The sequence below is a fragment of the Trachemys scripta genome, chromosome 7, assembly GCF_013100865.1.
Source record: "Trachemys scripta elegans isolate TJP31775 chromosome 7, CAS_Tse_1.0, whole genome shotgun sequence".
In the NCBI taxonomy this organism is placed as follows: Eukaryota; Metazoa; Chordata; order Testudines; family Emydidae; genus Trachemys; species Trachemys scripta.
Genome location: NC_048304.1, coordinates 20,428,433 through 20,446,519, shown reverse-complemented (window position 1 = coordinate 20,446,519; position 18,087 = coordinate 20,428,433). Strand labels below are relative to the sequence as shown.

The 18,087-nt window shown below is 41.7% G+C and overlaps 1 protein-coding gene across 1 annotated transcript; it reads left to right on the top strand.

Annotated features, from left to right (window-relative positions):
• The first annotated feature begins 147 nt into the window (after positions 1–147).
• TMEM43 (transmembrane protein 43) lies at positions 148–17,799 on the top strand. Its single transcript, XM_034777083.1, has 12 exons — positions 148–397; positions 1,334–1,483; positions 3,217–3,351; positions 4,305–4,399; positions 6,844–6,893; positions 8,295–8,364; positions 10,732–10,802; positions 11,019–11,140; positions 11,927–12,001; positions 12,094–12,195; positions 13,970–14,087; positions 15,285–17,799. The coding sequence occupies exons 1-12, from the start codon at positions 386–388 to the stop codon at positions 15,485–15,487; spliced, it is 1,203 nt and encodes a 400-aa protein (XP_034632974.1). The 5' UTR covers positions 148–385; the 3' UTR covers positions 15,488–17,799.
• Positions 17,800–18,087: the final 288 nt, after the last annotated feature.

Genomic DNA, 18,087 nt, shown 5'->3' with positions numbered 1-18,087 from the left:
GACAGCGAGCTTCTGTCAGGGCTCGGATTCGATTGCCCGAACCAACGCATGGACTACATTTCCCAGCATGCCCCACGGCGACAAAACTTGAAACTACATTTCCCAGCATGCCCTACGCCAACTCTTAGTTTGGAACCACATTTCCCAGCATGCCTTGCTCTGGGGCTCAGCTGCCGGGCTAAAGTTCTATGTGCAACAGTGTAGTCCTAGGGCGGCAACTTTCTCGCTGCGCTGCGCTCGGAGTCTGTGCATCGGGGAGCGGGGCAGTTGAGGGGTCTCTGGGGCGGTGCGGGGTTGGGAGCCTGGCGGGGCGAGGCGAGCTCAGCGCGGGTATCCGTCTCCGCTGCGTTAGCCCGGGCTTAAGCCGCGCCCGCTGAGGCTGAAGATGTCCGGGCATGTAAGTGTGTGTCCGGGTGGGTAGCTTTCGTCTGTCCGGGAATAACTCACGTTACCACCCCCCTGGGCTGCTGAATCGCTCCTGCCCGCTGGCTGCTTCTCCCTCCGGGACGCGGTGGCACCCCGTAGTCTCCCCGCCCCTCTACCGTGTTGTATTTTAACTGGGTAGCTTCGTGGTGCTGCGGGAAGTGTGTGTGTAGTTGTAAGAGGCAGTTTGGCTATAACACAGTTTTTATATCCTACATGCAATGCTCAGATTGGAACAAAAAGTGGTGGGATGGTCACTCCCTTCCTGAGCATTTTCTAAAAAAAATCCCCAAACCTACAAATCTTATTTAGCTACCTAAAGCAATTATAAAACTGTTTCTAGCTATTCCTCACCACCAATATAACTACCGAGTGCCTCCACTCCAATATTATCTTGCTTTTAATCTGAAGACAATAGAATAATATTTGTTTAGATCCAATCAGCTATCTCCATTTATTGCCCAAGATGCTTCATAAGAGGGAGAGTGGTCTTTACTTTTGAAAAATACTGTCAGTTATTCCATAGTAATGTAAAATATTGTCTGTTAGTCACAGCTCCACTTTTATGTGGTAGAGGTGCCAGGAATATAATTTAACCTGCCAACGCCCAAATATGTGCTACTGACACAAAATGAGAAACCTAACAAAACATAGCTCAGGAAGTTTTAAAGAATACACCGGACTATTATTGTGTAAATTACCTCATTCAATAAACCTCTGTTTATTTTTCAGTTTTTCTGGTATAAATAACTAAAAGTAATAAAAGTGAGATGAGACAAATGTTTAACTGGGACAGAGATCAGGTTTGCTCTAAATTAGGAGATGTGCCTTTTAAACAGGGACCCTGTGAGTGGCAAAGCAATTTCTGCCTTAGCTAAGAAGTTATTTGGTGTTTGTTTTTCTTTACCAGTTCTCTGACACAAGCAGCAAGAAAGAAAATGTTAAAATCACAAGTGAGCCCAAGCCAGGGTTTCTGGAGAGACTCAGTGACACTGCTGGAGGGATGCTAATTGGACTTGCGGCATTTTCTCTCTCTTTTTACCTTATTTTTACCAATGAGGTAAGTGAAACACTATTGACTTTTGATTTTTGTTTCAAGTCCATGTTTACCTCTATGCCCAAAGTCCAGTGCTCTTCAAGACAAAGCTCTTCTTGCTAAAATGTTTGTAACACTATGTTGCTGAGCTGTTCAGATTGTCTCCAGGATTCATTAGTAATTTACACTTGAGAGAGGTGGCCTGTATGTGGAGAGCCTGAATTGCAGGCTGGTCCTGCAACACCCCCTAGAAGATGGGAGTGTTACAGCGGGATATGAGATGGGATGGTAGAGCCATATATGGAGATTTTATCTAGAACTGAGTGTGGAGAGTAGAGCAAGAATATAATATGACTGAGTAAGATAAGATCCATTGGCAGTGGAGTGGATTGACTGGGAAGTGCAGAGAAAGGTGGGTCAACAGCACATGACAAGTGTGGTTGGAAGAGTTTGCATGCACTTGCATGTGTGTGCTATGTGCTAGTGCACCTCATTTGTGTACATAATTTCTGCTCCATGCTGCACAGCTGAGAGGCAGTTGTAGTGAGGAGGGAGCTGATGTGCTGCGGGAGCACAGAATGAATCACTATTGAATATGGGAATTGGAGGTTGTCTAGCTGACTTGTTTCACCAGTCTCAGAAAATGGCTTACCATTAGCGAGCGGGGTGATCATTTTTATCTAGCCTGGTTTTTATTCTCTCATTGCTTCCTCATTCTCTTGGTATATTGCAAGGCTAAATTTTCAGTTAGCTTGATTCTACTTACATGAAAGGAACTGAATACATCTAGCCAAACTGGGTAGATAAATTATCCTTAAGGTTATTTAATGCATTATGTCAAACCGTCTATTTTAATTCATTCCTAGTCTGATTATGTTCTCAATTTTACTACCATGAGAAGTCCCATTGAAATCAACAGGACTACTCATAGGTAGTAAAGTTAAGCGCATGCGTAAGAGTTTGCGGGATTGAGGCCATAATCTGTTATCCTGAAGGTCTTTATACTTAGCGCTGGTTCGAAACTTTGGGGTGGGAGCAGAATTTTGTGAAATTGTATTTCAGATTTTCATCTACAGTTTCTAACCATCGCTATATAAATGAAGGAAGGGAACTGTTCGCAGGTTTAGGAGATTGTAGGACAAGGAACAATAATCTGAAAATAAGGGAAGAAAAAATGGCTAGATAGTAAATCAGAACAATTGGACAGTGGAACAGAGTCACGATGGTACCACCATTACAGTTATTCAAAAACAACAGGTAAGGTAAAAGGTGAGAGAGAGTAATTTCAAGGTCTTAGTCTGCAACTTGTATGTGCCTGCAACATCCATCAAAGTCATTGTGAGTGTTACATGCATAAGGATTGCTGGATTGAGCTCTCATGCTAGTGTAAATCAAGAGAGTTCTGTTTTCTTCAGTAGAACTACATGTGTGGGTAGTGGGTTTTTTTTAAGGGTGCCACCTGTTATTGCTAGTCTGATTATCCCACAAACTCTTACTCATGGGAGTAATCCCTGTGCACATGAGTAGTTCCATTAACATTGGTGAGGTTAGTTTCACACATAAGTACTACTCTCTTAAGTATCAGACATAAGATTGTGACAGCTTGGAAGTGCAGATGTGTTCCTTGGTTACATGCATGGATGCTGAACCTATTAGCACTTCATGGAAGCTGTGGCCCCAACTCCTACTAAACTAACAAAGTGGCCCTCTGTAACTGTACCTCCACATGTTCTTTTTTCTCTTTTAATTGACTACAGGGACGAGCTTTGAAGACGGCCACTTCCCTTGATGAGGGGCTTTCTCTTGTGGTCCCTCTTGACAATATTCACAGCGTGTTTCAACAGAATGAGGGAAAACTAGTGCACTTGTCAGGTGCCCTTAGAACGTCAAAGGTAAATAAACAATAGTTGGTTTGAAAATAATGCATGAACTAAAAGGAAGGAAAACTCTTTACTGCCAGATTAAACCTATACTTGCTTGATATGAAATACTACTGTGGGCTGTAAACCTCCCATCTGGATATGTTCCTCCCCATTCCTGTGCTGTGTGTTTGGGAGCTAGCTGTGCATTCCTGAAGACACAAGTCCTGAGGATCTTACGCTGCAGAGGCTGTGCATCTTCTGGATTATTCCAGAGATAGTGATGTTGTTTGTGGTCAGCTCTTTTTGCAAGAGAGAATGTGATGGAATAGCGGCCAGCAGAAAAGAATAAAAGGTTATCTTCAAATGGGTTCATGCATGGTTTAATAGTTAGAAGTGAGAACCAGGAATCCTGGCTCAATTTCCTTGCTGTGCCAATGACTTGCTGTCTTGGATTCTTCAGGTCAAATTCACCAGTGGTATAAGCAGATAGGGTGTAGGCCTCCCTGTTTTTGAAGGTTTTTACATCCTATCCATCACTGAGATATCTCTGTGGCTTCATGAAATTTCACATACTTTTGACAGTGATAAATGTGGTGTCCCATCCACAAAATGGAGATACGTTCTTATCATGTGGTTTTTGGGAAGCTTAATTAATGTGTGTAAAATTCTTCAAGATCCTCAGATGAAAGAAGCTACAGCTTAGAAATTCAGAGAAATAACTTTTCCTGAGGCGTTGTTATACTTTTATTCCATCATCCGTCTTGCTGTATGTCACTGGGGCCTTTTTCTTTTTATTTCAGAGTGTTTTGGAAGGAAAAATTTTACATGACAGCCCCTTACCTTTTCATCACAATGAAATGAGCTCTCCCCAAGATAAATTCACAAGTATCTGCTCTGCTGGAATCGATAATGAAAAAATGCAGTTTGGAGTTGTCTGAGATGCAGCTTTTTAGACTGACTTGTATTTTATTTATATCCTATAGCCTTTGTTTGATCCCAGCTATGGGCTCTCCGTCCACGCTGTCAAACTGAAACGTCAGGTGGAAATGTATCAATGGGTAGAATATGAAGACTCCAAGTAAGTCATAGGCTCATTATTTTGACTTCTTACCAGAATCCAATCACAATTTAAGGAAAAGGCGCTGGCTAATTACCTTTTTTGATAATGTGATGGCCCTAGAGCCCTTGGGTTTTCACAATTTCATTTAATTTTCCCTACATTTAATTTTGGTTTAGTGATTATGGCCCCAATCCTGTAATGAGCTCTATGCGGGTGGATCCAATTGCAGGAGAATCCCAACAACCTCCAGCAGTATGTGAAATGTTTTCCCCATCCCCTAACCTCATATAATACTATATCAGACCTCTTGAAATCTTAAGATACAGCTGTGGCTTTTACCTTCTATTTTCTGATACAATTCCATAGGCTCCTGGAATATTAATTTGTTGATGTCCGTAGAATCCACACATGCATAACTTATAATAATTTACAAAAACGGTTGAATACACTTTTCTAAAAAGTATAGAAATCCATGATATTTTTTTTTTAAAGTGGCACTAAGGATCATACAGACTGATCAATGTGGATGTGCCCCTGCGGAACCCTGCTGACTTCCATGAGTCTCTATGGCTCAGTATTGCCTAGGACTTCTCCCTGCATTGATCATTTTGCAGCCCATAATCTCGAAGCATTTGCTCCTGATGTCTTAAGTTTTTTAAATGCAAAGTCTAGCTGCAGAGTAGAGAACACTTTCTGGTATCGCCCTGCTGAACCCTCCCCACTGTTGAACTCTCAAACTCGAGAATGGCGGCACAAGCTCATTTTTGACCTCCTTTGCCAGAAAGTAAACACATTTTAAATGGCTTCTGCTGGATCTGGAAACCTCTCCATGTTAAACATGGATTCTTCCTTTCCTCCCCTTAATCATGATGAACTTTCTTAGAACAAGTAAAACCCACAATTTAAGATGTGAATTCTGTGGTAAACTACAGCCCTTGATCATTGGCTGGAATGCCGTGAATGGGTAACTAGGTGAAACTTAATCAGATTAGATAATCTAAGGGTCCCTTCTGGCCTTAAACTCTGTGGAAGTGTCTAATCAATACCATAATCTTAACATAACCTAAAATGTTTTAAAATATATTTAGTATGATATACTGGTTAGAACAGAGGCCTGGGAATCCAGATTCATGGGTTATATTCTCAGCCCTGCCAACAGCCGTGACTCAGTATGTGGCCTTGGGCAAGTCACTTAATTTCCTCTGTCTCAATTCGCCCATCTATAAAATGGCTACATGAGAAAAACAGTATCTGAATTTTGGATTATCCAAACTTTTTCTATCCTTCCCCCCGCCCCCCTCCATTTCAACCGTCATATAAAAAACCAAAATTAATTTCTGTAAATTCCAGTTTCTTAAATGTCTCGGGGTCATCCAAAACTTCCAGTTCATTGGAGTTTGCCTGTAATAATCTTAGTGGCACCTTCGTCCCAGTGGGCTGTGAAACTTTCAAGATTGAATGTAGGAAAGGTCTTTTAGCTGCTTTGCTGACCAGTGCAATGGAAGAGCAAAGCATTATTATTATTATTTACTGATTATTTTACTGACATTTAAACAACAACATAATTTGTTATCATAAAAACTTGTTATGGATGTCTGTAGCTTTGGGTATGGAATCAGGACTCACTATTTGGGAAACTGTTATAACACTCAGAAAACAATCATCTAGAAAATTATGAAGATGCAGAAAACAAGAGGTCCCCAATTTAGAGAATGTCTACATTTACAGCACTGTGTCAAGTATGGGCACCACCCATGTAGCTATACGCCACAGTGAAAGGCAGCTACAGCCGCACTTGTCACTGCAGTGTGTAGCGCGCCACAGTCCAGGGCTTCACAGTCAGCTCCCCTCTGCCAGAGCCTTTCCCCGCTGCTGGAGCCTTTCACTGCAGGAGGGAAAGGCTCTGGCAGCAGGGAGGCAGCAGTGTAGACATGGGAGGCATTGGTTGGGTGTGGTATAGAGCTATGTGGGGTATATACTGTAGGGTTCAGGGATGTAGGAATCTCTACTCTACTCACCAAAGCTGTGCCTCGCTGTCTACTCCGCTACGTATACCTGTGCTAGCTGGGTACTGTCTCTGTTCTAGAGTAGGTGTCTGTACTCTACACACTGCCATCAGAGTAACTACCTATAATATGCATATGATGCTAATGGCAGTAAGAGTCCTTGGTTTAGGGCAGTGGTTCTCAGTCCTTCCCATATCGGGCTCCCCACCACTAATCTAGTGGACATCTCCCTTCCAGTTAGCTCTATGGGAAGGGCAGGGTGTGTGCCACTTCATGATACCTGTCTGCAGGATTCCCCCCTGACCTTGCTGTTCAGAATCCATTATTTAGGGAAATGTTCACTTCATTCTAAAGGTAAGTTTGGCTTGTGCTTGGTTTCTCATGGGCTTCCTTAAGTTTCACTTGTACGGTGGGCCCTGTCCTGACCTTCATGCTGTGTGTTTTTTTTTTCTGCAGAGAATATGAGGAGAATGGCGAAGTTAAGAAAGAAACAAGATATTCTTATAGTAAGTTTATCAATGCACAGTACTCCCCCTTTGAATTCAAAATGTGGTTTGCATGATGATTTAAAAATAAGTCCTATAGTGCCCTACTAGGAAGAGAGGAATGGGGTTTGGAGGAACAGGGAAAGATTCATTCCATGCTCCCTTAGCAAATGGCAGAGACTTTGTTCCATGAGGTAATTGAGATGAGGACCAAACTGGGACGCTGTTCATGAATAACCTAGAAATCCCAAAATGTCTTCAGGCTTGGATAGTCAGAGCGGGTGACTGGGAGGAGTGGCATGTGTACTTCATACTGTAGATGTAATGTATTCAGAGACTGCTCAGGCACTGGTGTCAGCCAGTGGAAATGCTCAGTATCTTGAGTGCCTCCGCCTTTTGACAAGCATTTGGCAAAAACTATAATGCACATCTGGCAGAAGCAGCAGAGAGGATTATTTTCCTCTTATTCTGAGCTACCCGATGGCAGAAAATAAATACTCTGACTCTGAGTCATCACATCTCAGGAGATTAGTCTCTGAGCCTCATTTGTCCCTGATTCAAGCACATGGGCATGTAATGTGGGTATGTAACAATGCATGTGCATGATTATAAAAAATACCATCAGCCTATTGGAATATAGAGCTCCCTGATATGGAGATATATCAGGAGCAGAACTGGTGGCTGTGAGCTAAAGGAGCTGCCCTACATTAGAAAGGAACTAATATAGACTGGACCGGTGTGTTCCATCCAATAGTTGTCAGTAGGTCACACAAGAGAGCATTCCATGCAAGCACCCCCACTTCACCCTTTAATGTGGATCCCTTGCTTTGTCTTTGTCCCTGCATGGAAACATGGAGCTTTCCTTGCTCAGCAGATGAGCTGCACAAAGAAGAGGGAAGAGATTATAATGCTGCAGGAGTAAGAAGGAAGCTGCCAGAGCCAATACTGAGCATCTCAAGAAGCTGCTTTGTGTTTCTTTGTGGTGAAGACAGTAGCATAACTTTGTGTCCTACTGGGGCTTCTTCCCCTCTCTGTCTGCTGGATCTCCACACTGAACCAGCTTGTTCCAGCAGAACAGTTCTCCCTTCTCAGCCAGCCAGAAATCATCCAGTGATGGGAACCGGGGTGGAATCCTGGCTTCACTAAAGTCCGTGTCAAAACTCCCATTGACTTTAGAGGAGCCAGGATTTCACACCAGGTAGTCTTTCCCTAAATCCTTCCATTCCTTTATAAATATGTCATGAGACGTACGTGTACATAGGGAACCTTTTTAAATGTACATCTTGGTGTAAAGAATGTTACTGCAAGTATAAGGCACCTTGCCTAAAGCTTGTCGTCTCCGTCTGTGGCATTTAAGCAGAACATTCCTGATTTTAGTGTTTTTAACTCTTCTCTTCCCAACTTCTGTCCCATTTTCCTTAGACACTGAATGGAAATCAGAAGTTGTGAACAGCAGAAACTTTGATCGAGAGATTGGCCATAAAAACCCCAGGTAATTCTGACTTTAATATAATATTTTGAATTTGATACACGTGCTAACTGACTAATCCTTACAGCACTCTGTGAGGTAGTGAGAATTATTGCTATTTTATAGGTGGGGAAACTGAGATACAGACACGGTGGGGGAGGGGATTTGCCCAAGGGTATCACAGGCCTTGTCTTCACTTATTGGAGGGTCCAGCGGCACGCAATCGATGTTCTGGGATCGATTTATCGCGTCTGGTTAAGACGCGATAAATCGATCCCGGAAGTGCTCGCAGTCGGCGCCGGTACTCCAGCTCGCCGAGAGGAGTACGCGGCATCGAAGGGGGGAGCCTTCCTGCCGCGTCTGGACGGCGGTAAGTTCGGACTAAGGTACTTCGAATTCAGCTACGTTATTAACGTAGCTGAATTTGCGTACCTTAGTCCGAAGTAGGGACTTACTGGGGACCAGGCCACAGTGAATCAACAGTGGAGCCAAGATTAAGTTATTTGTATTATAACTAATAATTAATAGGCAGGGGGTCTTCCTGACTTCCAACTGTATTCTTGTGCCCCTGGAGTGAGCTGCCTCCAAGTATGAAAACTAGAAAGGATTCCTTTCTGACTTTCATAATCCATCAGTGAAGCATGGAGCTATTAAAAATACAAAAATAGAATGACATCCCGTGTGATTGTCATGCCAGATGCAATAGTGCACGCATCTTTTCACAGCGCATATGCAAGATCACAGATTGGTTTGTGTCAGTCACTCAAGACATAATTTATTTTTAATTACTCCTTGCTGCCACATTTTGACTTATTGAGTTATTAACTTTTGAGTTATTCTTGTGAGATCCTTGGGGTAGGGACCTTCTTTTTGTCCTGTGTTTGTACAGTGCCTAGCACAGTGGGGTTCTGATTTAGAAGCTCCTAAGCACTATGGTAATACAAATAATATTACATAAAGGTTCTTATACTACCATGTTTAGGGTAGTATCTGAGCATTTTCCAGTGGTGTGATGTGGCAAAGAATGTCTATAAGGATAGGTGGGAAAACGGACATTTGGGATTTTGCAAAATCTCTGCGTCTTTGTTTTGGAGATTTGGACTTTCACAAATGTCCCATAAACTGAAGCATTTTTATGCAAGTGGAATTTTGTTTCCAATATATTCTATGTATTTTTAACAAATTGGCACCATGAGCAATGCGAATAACTTAGAGCTGGTCAGAAAACATGGCAGGGTGGAGGGACTGTTGTGTCAGTTTTCCTTTATTTTTTTTATTGACATTTTCCAACCAGATCTACCATTAAAATTATTATTTGAAAGCAAATCACATTCTGCTTGTAGGGCTGCCACAGGAATAACAATAAAATATGTAGCAGCCCAGAGTCAAATGGTGCAAGCCATAAAAGCTGTGAATGCAATTGTAAATGAGTTACATGCCTGACTCAAACCCACCAATTTGAACACTAAAATTTACAGTTCATGCCCTTCTGATGGCAATCTATGTCTTTCAAGTCGGTTTTAAATGTGTCAAAGTGCCTTATCCCCTCATTAACTCTTATAAGTGTAAGAGACTCAAACTCTAAGAAACAAGTTTGTAGGGAAAAGATATGGTCTTTGAATTTATTCTTTCTTTTATAGGGTGCTCTCTCTATATGTATCTTGGGCTTTGATCCTTCAAACACTTACTATGCATGTTTGTTTGCTTTACTATCATGAGTTATCAATGGAACTATTCATGGTAGTAAAGTTAAGCACATGTGTAAGTGCTTCCAGAACTACTGGGGCTTCTGCTACTATAACTTGATCATGGTTTTTAAGTCCCAACTTGGGGAGAAGATTTCTGATAGAGGGCTCTTTAATTTACCAGACACAAAGGCATAGCAAGATCCAGTGGCTGGAAACTAAAGCTAGGCAAATTCAGACTTAGAAATAAGATTCATTTTTTAAACCATAATGGTAATTAACCCTTGGACCAAGTTATTTAGGGATGTGATGGATTCTTCATCATGTGACGTCTTAAATGGCTTTCTAAAAGAGATGCTCTAGCTCAACTAGAAGTTATGGGCTAGATGTGAAAAATCACCTGGTATAATTCTCTGACCTGTGTTATGCAGGAATGAGACCAGATGATCATAATTGCCCCTTCTGACCTTAGTAACTACTAGTGGTCCTATTACTGTAGTATCTGAGCACCTAACAATCTTCTAATGTATTTATCTTTACATCATGGCAGTTATTTAACTCACAGGGACACTCTCACACTCACAGGTCTTTGTCTGTCTCTATCAGCATGCGTACAGTATTTTGTGCTTCTGTGTATTCTATATTGTTGGCCAAGAGTGTGCTCATAATACTAGAATTTATACAGAGGTTATTTCTTTCCCCCAAGTGCCATGGCTGTGGAATCTTTCACTGCAATTGCTCCTGATGTCCAGGTGGGCAGTTTCTTTCTTTCAAAAGGTAAGGGATGTTTTTTACTTGTATAACAAATACACACTGGGTCAAGTTCATCACTGGTGTAACACCATTAAGTTCACTGGCGTTGCACTGCGGATGGCTTTTGGTTCATTATCTTTTGGGATGGTGGACTTTTAAATGGCTGTCTAGGGCTAACGAAATGGATCCTGAAGTCAATGCGCCACCTAAGACCTACATTTGGCTCTTTATTCTGCTCAGGTCTTGTTGAGAAAATTGACAGTTTTAAGCAGATGAGCCTGTCGAAATTGGAGGATCCGCATGCTGACATTACTCGAAGAGGAGATTACTTTTATCACAGCGAGAATCCCGGGCGTCCAGAAGTAAGATGAAGGGGCTTTGAAAAGACCATCAAGGCAGCAACTAAAATCTATTCCTCGAAGAAAAAGAGGAGGGTGAAGGCAGGATCAGAAATGCCATTGATATGGTTTTATCCTGCAAGCTGCACGCCACTCTCGTCTCCCATTGAAATCAATGGAAGTCATAGTGCTGAGCAGTTTGTCAACTTAGCTCTGACTGCAGAGTTAATGGAAGAGTGATTAATTTCTGTATATCAAAGGAACTTCTGATCCTGCCCTCACCCTCCTCTTTTTCTTGAGTGTCTTCTTCCTGCATGTTAGACTGACAGGCTAAGAAGATGCTTTTAAATTTAAAGAAACAGGAGCAGGGCTACTGCTATTCTCGCATAGGTGGGTTTCATCGGTGTCTAACTGGTCTGTCTGAGTTAGGTCTGCTCAGTGCAAGTGAACTGAGCGCAGTAATGAGTGAGCCAGGTTGATGCTGGCTGGCACTGCCTGCCTGCGGCTGAGGAGAGCTAACTGGAACTCTCTTTGGAAGCCCATCCTTGCCACTCCTAAATCAGACAGAGGGGAAAGTGGCATAAAGCTTGCTCTCCTGTGGGACTTGAGCTGTGCTGTCTGCAGCCTTCCCCTTCTGCCAACCCAGCCTGGAAAAATCACAACCCAGGAATCCTACCTGGCTGTCTCACATGCTGGTGCAAAGCCTATGGCACAACATCCTCCCATGACGTTCCCGTGCAGAGTGGCTTCACTGGGAATCTTTTGTTGAAGTAAATCTTTATTAACTTATGATGATTTCCCTATTTTCAGGTGGGAGACCTTCGTGTTTCATTCTTCTATGCGGGTCTGAGTGGAGACAAGTCCCACCGGGGCCCAGCAGAAGTGGTAAATCTTCAGGTTCTCCAGTAATTTTCTCCCTAAGGCCCCAGTGCTGTAATAAGTAAAGCCTTTTGATTGGTTCCTCTGCCTCTTGTAAGGTGACCGTGATTGCTCGTCAGCGAGGGGACCAGTTGGTTTCGTACCAAACCAAGTCTGGAGACATTCTGCAGATTCTTTATCCTGGCGATCTCTCTGCTGAGGTGAGTTATCCCACAGCATGAGTAAACTATTGGAGACAGCTAGCATTGAAACTGGAGGAGGTAGCAAGAAGCAGGGAATGGGACAGTGAGTTTCCTCCCTCTTCACGTTCCATTTGCAGGGGAAAGATCAGGTGTTAAGTTACCAGTCTGCTACTGGACAGGAGAAATCTGGTCTGAGTATTGCCTTTCCTGCCTCTAATCTCACTGCTGGAGGGCAAGAAAGTTGTGAGCCTGTGTCCACCTCCCTCATCCCCCCCCCCACCCTGGTCTTTGTGTATGCCTAACCTTTGCTCTGTCTCAGAAGAATGCAAACTCTGTGTACTCTTACCCTATTAGCAGTAGCCAGTTTGGCTGTTTCATTCTTGCTCATTAAATAGTGATTTGTGGCTAAAGTTACCAAACAAAATAACTTCCTTCTGCTACTGCTTACTTCTGCTGTAAATGAGAGAGTGACTGTGGGTACAGTAATGTCTGTTAGTGGACCTAAGAGATTACCTCACCCACCTTGCCTCTCTCATGTCCTGAGACCAACTCAGCTACAACTCTGTTGTAAATTCTTAGCCCCCACCCCATTGTTTGCCATCTGTTTGTTTCATGATCACCCAAATACTTTCTAAAGGTGATATTTTAAAAAAGTTAGTTCTTTAATTAAAGCCTGTAATTCCACCCCCACCCCTTCCAAAATCCTTCCCTTTTAAGGGACCTAGACATTAAATACAATTTGTTAGTAAAGTTGGATAGGAACCCTCAGGCAACTAACTGGGTTCCAATAAACCCTGCATGTTCTAGCAGTTTGGTGATTCACTTACTCCCCTGGCAGGTTGGCTCCCATTAGTGATGGTTTTGTGCCCTGCTGCAAAGATCCTTGATGCCAAGTATTTGAGTTCCTAAAAGCAGGTGAACTGGCTCTTGCTTCAGGCTGAACTGGAAAGAGATAAGAAATAGTAACCACTTTCGTTGTAAGATGTGAACCTTAATATATTTTTACTTCAGCAGAAACAGAGACACCACCAATGTAGAAATTGGTCCAAACAGGATACAAGTAGTTTCCAGGAGGTGTCTTACTACTATTAAATCTTTATAAGCAGTTGCAGAGCATCTCAAAGCATGTGTGAACTTAATTCATTAATGTAGTACATGTGGTTCTGAAAATCTCCTTTACTAAAACTGTTTGCTAGGCAGTGTCTTGTTTTTGAAACATGCCCACATTTCTAGTCAGCAAAACACACGTATCTCTTCTGAATAAAAACAACAAAATGAATTAATATGCAGCTCTTTTACAATTTTCCTGGTCCCAATGGAGACTGCTGATTTTAGTGCATGTGTCTGAATAAGGAGAGAGAGAAGGCAGCAATCTTTACGGAGGTGTAAGCACACTAGTTTTTGATTAAATGGTTATCTGATTCTTTCTTGATAGGGAAATGGATGCTCCTTATTTGAGTTCATCAGCAACAACAATTGTGCACTTTTCAGGTGTGTCCTCACCTTTAGTCACAAGGTGTGACAGAAAATTTTGGGAACCAAGTTAGGACTCCACAAAGATGCCCTTGGCCCTGCCGTTTGGCCACTGTTGTAACATGTTGGGCTAGGAAAAAAAGCCACACTTTTAGCAGCCAGTATAGTATTGCAAATGGCCCTGTATCTCTTGGGAAGCATTAATATTTCCAAGCATGATCAGCTGTGATGTGTTTATTCATAAGGTTCAGGAAGCAGCAGGATTTGGGGCTTGGAGGAACCCAGAAATGGGCAATGTATAACAGTGTTTGGGTTTCAGGAGGTGTTTCAAAAAGAGCATGAAAGTAACACCATGAAGACCTGGGGTCTCCGTGCAGCTGGCTGGCTGGCGATGTTTGTAGGCATCAACCTTATGACCAGAATCCTTTACACTTTGGGTAAGTCTGTTACTAGAAACGGAGCTCGGTTTAGAGATGGGAGCGGACTCAAAACACTGGATCCTAATGATAAAATGACCAACACACACACATGAATTTTTGTGGGGAGGAGAATTTGAATCGGGATCTGAACTTTGCTATTGGCCTCTAAATCGATAATGATCAGACCCAAAATCCCAGATCCAAACGTCTGCTTTGTGAGTGTATGAAATCTGGATCAGAACTTTGAGACTTGAACCCATGTAATTTAAAATGTGGATTAGGTCACAATTCATGGTCTCGTCTCTCAGTCTAGTCCCCAGCGGGTGCTTACCAAAGTCAGAGACTGATAACACAAGCTGGGCAGGTTCTTTAAAGACTTTTCCCCATGCATCTCTGTCAGACCTGCTCTTATTTCCAAATACAGAACTGCCATGTCTGAAGTCTGAATTGTTGTGATTATTTGTATTGCAGTAATGCCTTGAGTCCCAGGCCACCGCTGTGCTAGGCGCTGTACAAACACAGAACAAAAAAATGGTCCTTGAATTATTTGTATTTTAGTTTAAGGCAAATGTTACAAGAAGAAACTTGGCAAAAGAGCGTTTTTTACATTAAACTTGCATAAATTGAATTCCAGAGCTACCTCTTGTTCTGAAATAGCATCTATCCCATATTTTGAGAAAAACATTCATGGTACTTGAGACTCTTCCAGGAAGTTTATGCAATTTCCAGTTTTCAGTGAAATGTGACCAGTTATACCTAGTCTTTCCTCTTGTGCCTTTCACACACATCTATCCTATGTATTTTAAACATAAGCAGAAGGATGGCCTTGTAGATATGGGACAGGCTTGGCCACTAGGAGGCTTTGGATTCTAATCCCAGCTCTGCTATACAATTACTGTTGTATCTTGGAACAGGTATTTAACTACTTTGCCTGACTTTCCCTATCTGAAGAGAAGGGGAATGACCCATAGCTGCCTCCCAGAGACGTTGAGGCTTTCCTTGTCAATGTTTGTAAAGTGATCTGAGATCCTCTGATTGAAAGGACTGTGGAAAGACCTTATCCATTGTTCATTGAAGTGGATGGGAGTCTTTCCGTTGATTTCACTGGCAGCTGTATGGGGACTCTAACCACAAATTTTTAGGAGTATTAAATCTTACAGCTGTTCACATTCTCAAATGTTTCATTTTCTGTTTAATTTTTCTTCCTAACCACAGTGGATTGGTTTCCTGTTGTTCGAGATCTGGTTGATATTGGACTTAAAGCTTTTGCCTTTTGTATAGCCACCTCACTCTCCCTGCTAACTATTTCGGTGGGGTGGCTCTTCTACCGCCCACTATGGGCTCTACTGATTGGGTTGCTGTCTGCCGTTCCTATTGTGATTGCAAAATCCCGGGTTCCACCAAAGAAGCATCAGTGAAGATGGAAGAATTCCTTTTTTTCCCTTGCACTTGAATCCTGTTTTTTTTTATTATCCTTTGAAGCCCAGTGCATTTATCATGTTTCAAGCTATTACGACATGCTTAAGGCACATTACAGTTCAGAATCTTGACTCCCTACACTAGAGAGTCCAGTAGGAGACCAAGATGCAATTTTTTTATGCTTATTATACATCCATGAGACAATGTAACTGTAGAAGCTGCAGTTTGGAGTGGGTGATATTCTGTGTATTTAGGGGAGGAAACAGCATTTGTTACTTAATTATTTGCCAATCTTTACTTGTTAAAAGAACAGTGGTGTGTGCTATTTACACGGGAATAGGGACAGATTTAATTAAGCAATCCATGATGTGCAATCTCTAGCAGATTTTGTGTGCCTGCCTCTCATTTAACTATTCCCTCTATTTTCTTATGTACACAGAGAAATATACTTATGTTGACAATGTTTTGAAATGCGTGTTCATAGACAAAATGCTGCTTGCATCTGAGTGAAAGCTGTGTTATGCATTTAATTTGTTTTCAGTAGTTAGAAAGCCACGTATAATGTGTAAGGTTTTCAGAAGTAATTAGTGATTTTGGCTGCTCAACGTGTTACATTTTAAAGGGGCCTGATTTTCAGAAAGCCTTCACCTACTCAGAATCAGAACCCTTTGGGTGCCCAAATGAGACAGCTTCAAGTTGCTAGCATGTCTACCTTGTTTTGTAAAACTTGAAAACTGATTTCAAATTCCACCTGCTTAAAGGGATAGTCTAAGGTCAAAAATCATAACAGCTTGAAACGAAGAACTGATGTAACCTGTAAAACTAGTGTAAACTCCTGTACTTAAAAACTGATGTAATGTTTTCCCATTTATTTCACTTCATTTGGCTAATGAAAGATGCATCAGAGACAAACTGAGTACTTGTATAAGCTGTAGTGTTTGGATTTAAATGCTCTCTTGCAGGGTTTGCAACTGCCTCATACTTAAACACCTTAATTGAAATTAAATCATTACAAAATTAGTTAATGTTTTTTGTAAACTTTAGTAACCTAAATGTTCGGCTTTGTCATGTTAGGGGGGGAAGCAACTCCACCTCTAACCTCTCACTGATTCATGTTTACATTTTTCTGCTAACACCAGTATTTGTTTTTGGAACCCCTTTTGTATTATTTTAAAAAGTGCATTTGCTTCTAACAACTTGGGGCTGTCTTTCAGCCTGCCTTTTCCTATGCTTCCACTTTTGTAAGCACAACTGATGTTTAAGAAGAATACCTAATTCCATGCACAAAGCGGGAACGTGGCAGCTCACTGACTTCAACCTTGGTTTTCAAAATCTTATCCCTTAAAGTCCAGTTAAGAACTTCAAGAAAGCTTCCTTCCCCTTGCTACACTATTTTACTTGAAGATATCTAACGGCTGAAGAAGGGGATTTTGCTTGCTTGGGATCTTAAACAGGAGAAACTACACCAAAGCTGAGGAATGTGAAAGGCATAGTCCTTAAATCCACTTAACACATACAGTTGACATGTTTAAGGAATCAGGCCATGTGATTTTTAAAATCAATTTCTGTTGGTACTAGGGTTTATTAGCATTAGTAACTTATCTAACAGCCCAAGGCCTATTTAAAAGTTGACTACACGATAAGAATCCAAGGCTTTAGTGATGGGGCAATTTGTGAAAGGTTTTTTTTTTTTTTTTTTTTGCACAAAACTATTAAATAGAATGGCTTGTAAAATATAACTTTGGGCAGTTGCTACTTCTTGAATGAACAATAATCATTGTTAAGTGGTGCCCTTTTATTCCCGTTGGTATCCAGCCAGTGTTGGTTCAGTTTCAAGTCTCTAGGACCCTCTTCTGCTCCCAATGAAGTCAATTGGAACAGGCTCTTAGGTAGGTTGCCTGGATATACAAATAGTCTATTAATAAACTTATGGAGTGTTTGTCTGCTACTTAATCATTGCAGTATATCTTCCAGTACCTCAAATTGTGTTTTCCTTTTAGGGAACAATGTGTTTAACAATGCTCAATGGTTTGAGCATTGGCCTGCTAAACCCAGGGTTGTGAGTTAAATCCTGCAGGGGGCCACTTAGGGATCTGGGGCAAAAATCAGTACTTGGTCTTGCTTGTGAAGGGGGGCTGGACTTGATGACCTTTTGGGGTCCCTTCCAGTTCTATGAGATGGGTATATCTCCATATATTAAAACTTAAACCCCAACCAGCATTCAGCTACTGTACAATGGAGACTCTTGAAACAGTTTTCTGTCAAAGTGCTGAACTTTTGTATGTTTTTATTAAAAAAAGTTTCTCAGATGGTTAAGTGTGTGTTTTGGTTTTGTAACTGGGCTTTGATGCTAAAGATGCTGTAACCACAGCTAGTCCAAACTCTTCTGGAGACTGTTAAATACAGTGAGACATACAGCTTGCAGACAAATGAGCTCATTACTAAAACGACACTGAAGAAAAAGGCACCTGTAATTGTAGATTTGCATTCAAATATTTCACTATCAGGAGGCATGTTCATATTACCTGAATTACTAGTATCCATGGTAAGGCACTTTATCTATACTAGAGGCAGCATGGTGGAGTGGTTGAAGAGCACT